The sequence below is a fragment of the Cyanistes caeruleus genome, chromosome 5, assembly GCF_971803275.1.
Source record: "Cyanistes caeruleus chromosome 5, bCyaCae1.hap1.1, whole genome shotgun sequence".
NCBI classification, from domain to species: Eukaryota; Metazoa; Chordata; class Aves; order Passeriformes; family Paridae; genus Cyanistes; species Cyanistes caeruleus.
In genome coordinates this window covers 13,583,693-13,590,980 of record NC_141705.1, presented here as the reverse complement: position 1 = coordinate 13,590,980, position 7,288 = coordinate 13,583,693, and the positions used below count along the sequence as shown (strand labels likewise).

The following is a 7,288-nucleotide window of genomic DNA, read 5'->3' as shown; positions in this document are numbered from 1 at the left end:
TCTGCAGAGCATTGATAATCCTCCTAACCACACTCAGAAATTTGACTAGGCTATTGTAATATACCAGAAAGGAACCTCAGTTACTTTATCCTTATAGAATAGGAACGGGAAGAACAAAACCACTCAAGCCCAAAACCACAACATTCCAACCCAATTTATGACGTACTATGTAGTGGCACAAACTAGCTCTAAAAAAATTTAGCAGTTGATTATTGTTTTCTTACAACCTTTTTATTTCTCAATGCTGTATCAAAGGGAAGAAAACATCCACTGTAAATTATTTCTCTCAAATTGATGAGACTGTTAAACTTGAAGGAAATTATTCTGACATAATTTTATCAAATAAAAGTAACAAAACAGAAGCTGCTAAAATAGAGTTTAGCAGAGTTCATAAAAAAAAGCATGACATAATCTACTTTAAGAATTTCTTAAGCACAACACAATTTAACTTACAAAAGGTTTTCATGTTGAAACAAAAAAATAAAACAAAAACAAAACAAAAAAAAAGCTAAATTAAAAATTATAAAAAACCCAAGGCTTAACAATTTAGATAACAGATCATGGCAGTGACATACAGAGCTTTGCAGCTGTTTACTAAAGTAAACAGTAAAGTTGCTTACAGAAGACAAAGCATTACTAGTATACTTAAACCACCCAGAGTTTACAAAGCTGAGCAGTAACACTTCCCCCATCCCCCCAGCACAGCTTTCATGAGCCATGTTCTGATTTTGCCAGTGACAACACTTACAAAGCCATTTCAAAACTATTTATTTGGTAGCTTCTACAGAAACAAAATTAATTCAATCAGTAACCTGGACTGAAGGAATTAACACAAAGGAGGAATGCTAACCATGGGGGTTTCTCGTGTTAAACATTTCAGTATTTATTGTGTATGATACACTATAATTTTAAGATGGAAACTACTTTCACCATTGAAAATGCTAATAGCACTATTAGGTTTGGCATCAAAGTATATGAAATGGAAAAAAAACCCTCTTGTGTACCCATCTAAAAAAATATAATTCCATTTGAATACAAAATGAGAACTGTCATTTCCTTATTATTGACAAAACAGGAAAAACAAAGTTCATTCTGCGGAATAGGTTAGTCTGATACAAATGATACAAAAACTTTCCATGTGTACACGATGAAAAAGATCTGACTTAAAGCACCAGCTACCTGAAGGATTTTAACACTGTATTGCAAAATTATGGGAAAGCAATAAGTGGTTTTGAAAATAAACCTCAGTCAGATGTAGTTTTAAAATATTTACAATCCAATGTAGATATGATAAATATTTTATCAAAACAATGTATAATCTGCTGGAGTATATAAAAAAATATTCCCAGTTAAACTGTTTACAAAAATGCACCATCAGTGAAAAGAGTTAGGGACTACCAGTTTACCAGAGAAGTCCCAGTTCAAACATAGAACACACATCCAGCATTAGAGTCAGAATTGATTTTCATATTTCTAAAACTGTAACACATTATTTTAATTGTAAGTATGTGCTTCAATATACTTCATTCTGTATGACTATAAAATGATTTAAAAATTACGAGAAACATCCACAACTCACATACAGAAACGGTAACTTCAGTGTCATCCATCCCTTTTTTACTAAAAAACTGTAATTTGGCCCTGATTTAGAGAAGTATTTAAGCAACTGAGCGATGTTTACACTGCACTGAAGTCCTTATGCATCAGACATAACCTGTAATGAGGCACATGCTTGTATGAATTTGAGACCTACAAAAAATAAATTGTAACAACACCTAAATTCTTAAGCATCATGAAAGATTGCACTGAAAATCTGTTTCAACACTGTCAATGTAAAAGTTGTGCAACGTGGCTTTTCATTTTGAAAAGTCATCAACAACTTCCCCAGTAAATATGCTCACTAACTAGAGTTCTAACCAAATACCGAGTCTGTAAGTGCTTCTATCACACACAAGGTGGTAGAGGGTTTATGTTTGACTAATACTACTTCACAACAGCCTTCAGGCCATACAGAGAAGCGCTTTTCACTATCAGCCCAAGCCTGATGGTATCTCTGGCTTGATGGTACAGAATCCTGACAGTGTTCTGCTCCCTCGCATCTACACAATACAGTCTAGGTAAAGACTCAGTACTAAACAAAATTAATTTTTTTAGTGCTATTTGACATAGCAGGAGTAACTGATTCCATAGATTTTTCATTTACACCCTTGTACCTCCTCTGAAGTCAGCAGAACTGTTTTTATTTCACTGAAACAGCGCACTTGCATTTAAATTTTACTTTTTATGTGTAGTGCTTAATTTGCCACTAAAACCTATAACATACACTTGCTGTCCACGGAGGACTAAAGGTGCATTTCCATACAGATGTGCTCGATCTCTGAAATGCCATGCTATAATAAAGCCAATTAAATCCTGTTAAATTTACAAAGAACTCATCATCTAAGATTTTAATCCATACATACCTAGCACAAACCATATACAGCACAGTATCCTAAGCTAACTAGAAAGATGTTTGCATAGCAAATCTTCTTCAAATTTCTTCTATGGAACAGATGAAGCTGACCTCCAATACAAATTTCAAACACAAGAGTGCAAAGTAGTGCGTAATCCTCACTATCAGCTTCTCTACCTCTCTATACCTCTGCTCTCTTCTTCACTTTGCTAACAGTAGAGGACTTTTGGCAAAATAAAGCAGTTATTTCCATCCTCCATTCCAAGCAAGTTAGTGTCACTCATTAAAAGCAAGAGGGGAAACCTCCCCTAGGCTCTCACTTAATATTTTCTTGCTTGAAGAGAAAGAACGTCCCAACCCTTGGTTGCCTCTATTAAGTGCCTCTGTCCATGACTTATCCATTCTTCTTGGTCCATATATACTCTTCCACAAAACCAACACTTAAACAGACATTGAAGTGCTTCAGCTGGTGAAGTTTCCACCACTTGGTAGTTGTTTTTGTGGGTCTTTTTTAGCTTCATTTTTAGCATACTCTGCTTTTTTGTTTGGTTTCCTGTCTCAGCATTCTGAAGAGTAAGACGTTTTCGATAACGCTTGACACCAAGACAACTACTTGTCCTTTCTGACAGAACTACTTTCAGGACTTGACCTTTATACTTGTTGATAGTCTTCATGACATTAATTATCTCTGGTGAATCAACATCAGGATGGTTTAGTACCACAACTGGCTGATTACGACGAGGGCATTTTATCAACTGATTTGTTTTCAGAGGAACAAGTCGAAGACGTCTTGCTGTCAACAGATATGACGTATCAGAACCTGAAGTGGTTTCTGACTGAGCTCTTGTTTTCCTCCTAGGAAGCTCTCTGAAGCTTGCTTGTTTTGCCTTATTTTTGGGACCTGGCTGACTTCTTGAATAGGGCTTGCTTTGCTTGTTTACATCACTGCTTTTTTGAAATGGTACACCAGTTTGGTTGCTGTTATTTTTAGCACTTGCCTCTCGCTTTGGTCTTTGCCTGAGTGATATAGTTTGGGACTCAGCACTCGGTTCACTCTGATTAGGTAAACATGGGAAACTACTGCTAGGTGTCTCAGAAACACTGACGGGGACCGGGCGAGGCAGAAACATTTCATTGCGATGCACAGGAGCTGATGCTTCACCCCTGTTTTCTATTCCATATGAGTTTTGACTGCTAGTAGCATTCAGCACTCTCAGCATTGTCCCTTTGGGGATAAACACTGGGGTAGCAACATGGGAATTTTTAGTTACCCTGTTTTTAGAAGTTCTTGCAAACTTCAAGAGCTGATCTTCACTGCGTTCTTCACTACTAATCACACTTCTTCCACCATGCACTTCAGACAAAGTCATAGGTTGTTCCACTTCAGTGGCACAAACAGCTCCCTCACAACTTGCTGAACTTTCTTGAGGCAAAAGCAACTTTTTACTAGAAGCCTGACATCTCAAGGGCACGGATTTCATGTTAGGTTCAGCAGCAGACATGAGTTGAGCAATCTTTCTACACAGCAATGTTGCTGATTTCTTCCTGCGTGCTGTGTAATCCCATCTGACATCCTCTGGTACATTTTCAGCCCCAGAGCTAAGAGAAAATACAGATGAAATAACAGGTCCTTCAAAAGGACTGCCTTTATTTTCCATCTTCTGTAGTTCTAGTGATTCCAGCAGATGACTACTCTTTTGACTTACGGTTTCAGGTCTCTTTACTCTGCTCAAGCCAAAAGTTATATCCTCAAAAGGTGGAGTTTTAGTAACATGGAAGTTTTTTCCTGCTTCAGAAGATGTAATAGATTTTTTATCAAAACCCTTTCCAGCTAAATGTGCTTCGGCAGAGCTGACTGGTAGACTCCTCCGTTCTTTGCCAACCCTCTTCACAGACAATGTATCCTTTTCTTTACAGACAGCAGAAAAATTTTTGCCCTCCTGAGCAGCTTCTACTGAAACATTCTCAAAACTTTTACCTTCAGAAATGGGAGCATATTGTGGATGGTATGTATCTTCACCTTCTTCATAACTATACAGATCACGATGCAAACTATTTTTCCCATTTACTTTTCCCCTTGAGGATTTAAGATCACTTTTTTTTTCAGTGTTGTTCATCACCAGAGATGGAGAACAAAGCTCTGTAACACCTGAATGGACATCAATACCTTTCACCAACTGAAAGGATAATTTTGATGTATCTTCCCTCTGCACAGATACAGAGCTACAGTCTGAGAATTGAGAATCAGAAGAACAAAAACATTCAGAATTCTTATCATGAGTACTATCCAAATCAGGCTGGTTACTAACGCTGGATAATCTGTTTACATTCACTTCCATAGTTAGTAACTCATTTTGACACACAGATGTTTTTTTTACTTCTGCAGATTGTTCTGTACCTTGATTCTCAAGTTCCTCTTCAGCACAGTTCACAGGTTTGTAAGTTGCTTCTTTTATAGGAATTAGTTTAAGAACCAGCTGTTGTGCTCCATTCACTATTTTAAGCTCTACTATTTGAGCTAAACAATTGGAAGGAACTACAAGTTCAGATGGTGCAATTACTGTTAAAGGCATTCCAGGTTGTAAAGGCTCTGTTTTTGGAGAATAAACCTCAACCTCCACACTTTGATTCTCACATACACTCATTTCAGATGGCTCCAATATTGTCTTATCCTGGACTGATGATGTGTTTATGCTACATTCTACATTTTGAAATGAACAGACTGTTTGAGTTGCTTTACTCGGAATCTCATAAACCACATTTGAAGACAAATTTGAAATTTCATTTTGGAAAGGAATTATATTGTATATCTCTGTTTTACATAAAGTGATTTGACTCTGCTTCATTTGCTGGTGGTTCATGAGAGTATTTGACAGTCGTTTTCTGGGTGTTTCATGTACTCTTCTCGTATGTTTAACTATATAATCCTGTCTAACAGCACCATATTCACAGTACTTACACTGATACGGAAAGGTTCCAGTATGTTTCACCAAATGTCTCTGGAATTCTCCTTTGGTGTAGGATACATAACCACAGTGGGAACAAATAAACTTAATTTCTTCATGTTGCCCTACATGCTTTTTATACTGTAAAGGATCCCTTGTTGAAAATCTGCATTTATCACAGTAGTATCTACCTGGCAGAAAATTTTTTACTTTAAATGTTCTCTGGGTTTTACTTGGGGTTTTTCTTTCAAGTTTTTCATAGTCTGCAGCATTAGCACCCTCAGGAACAAAACCGAAAGCTGGTGGTTTAATATTACTGCACTTCTTGCAGATGAAATTTTTGTCTTCAGTCCAGTCAAGCTTCTTATGCTTTTCTACATCTTGCACTGAAATTTTCTGAACATTTCTGCATTTTATACAGCTTATCAGTGACAACTTATTGTTCTCAGCCTCAGTTCCTTGGTAACAGCAGTTTTGGTCATCCACCCCTTTTGACAGATTTGTTTTATCATTGGATTGCTTTGGGGATGTAGTTAAAGAATTACTTTTATCATTAATTTGGCCAGGGTACAATTTTGGTAAAATTTCCCTCATTTTCTTCAACTGCATTTCAGAAGAAGCAACTCTGCACCATTTTCATTAAACACAGCAGCAACAGACAGAAAGTTTTCTTGGTATTCGTCTTGTGTATGTTGCTTATCAGTCAATCATTCAGGCCATCCATCTGCAGAATATATGCTTTGGAAGAAATGATGTTCAAGCAACTGCATCCATATTATATTCCATGTTCTTAGTCAGCTTGCAGCACTAAAGAATAAAAAGCAGAAGATTAAGTCAATTAAGATTCAATGATCACTGAAATACAATGAACTAATAATTGAACTATCAGTGGATGACAGCTGAATTACAGAGTTCAAGTCCACTGTTAATATACCATTGTATATCAATGTATTCTGCACATACAACAAATAACTCTAAAACATACCAAATCAAATAATCCTTTAACATTTGCAAAACGTTCCCAATTTTGCAAATTACCTGCTACGCATCGAAACCTGAAGAGTTCATGGTACTTCTCCCATGTCATGAAAAATTTTACACTTAAGGAACAAATTTATAAGCTGAACAAGACACTTGGTAACAGAACTGAGCAGCAGAATATGATTTCAGTTAATATAAAGCCCACATCTCAGGACAAGTTCTCATGAAACACTGCAAGTGCCATTCATATGTGAATAGCAGGGAAACAGAGTGTGGCTACAATGGTTACTATAAACACAGAACTATAAGGGGTTTTTTAAATAAAATATTTTTAAGTTAGCACGGAAAATTCCTGACATACAGAAGGAAGTTCTTTTCTAATCAGTGCCAGTGTTTCAGATATAAACAGTCTTGATCACTAATACATAACAAGATGTGATTTATGCTTCACATGTTCTCAAAGTAATGAAGTCAAAACAATCTGTGGCTGCAAAATTAATTACTTTCTCTTCTATTAATATAAGTGTAATCACTTCTATATATGTGGACAAGCATATAAATAATTCACTTCGTCCTAATGAAACAGAACGTCAATCAAGCAAAATAAACAATGCAACATAAGGCAGAGGGAGATCAGCAATATCACTGTAAAACACCAAATTAACACATGCAATGTATTTGGCCCACAGGTTCCAGCACTCTGTCTACTATATTTAACAGGAAGAAGATCTCAGCCATTAAGCTTTTGGCAAGACTATGAGACCGCTATTATTTGGAAAATAAACAATCAAATTAGGCTTTTGAGACATACATGAAGTCAAATCAACACCTTTCTTATTTTAACATCATTAGTTGTAGACATACTGTTGCACACATTTGCAATCACAGACTCAACTGCATGAGGTTATTT

General features: G+C 36.3%; 1 protein-coding gene across 4 annotated transcripts in view; it reads right to left on the bottom strand.

Annotated features, from left to right (window-relative positions):
• Nucleotides 1–7,288, bottom strand: part of ZNF518B (zinc finger protein 518B) — a 65,767-nt gene that overhangs the window by 51,304 nt on the left and 7,175 nt on the right. For 2 of the 4 annotated variants that reach the window (XR_015286799.1, XR_015286800.1), the window contains exon 2: nt 2,463–6,204. Coding sequence is in view for 2 of the 4 variants with exons in the window: in XM_086888883.1 (XP_086745009.1) it covers nt 2,773–6,006 (3,234 nt within the window). In the remaining 2 variants the exon portion in view is untranslated. Of the gene's footprint in view, nt 1–209; nt 6,205–7,288 lie in introns of those variants that run through there. The other 2 variants (XM_086888883.1, XM_023925497.2) reach the window with 1 other exon arrangement.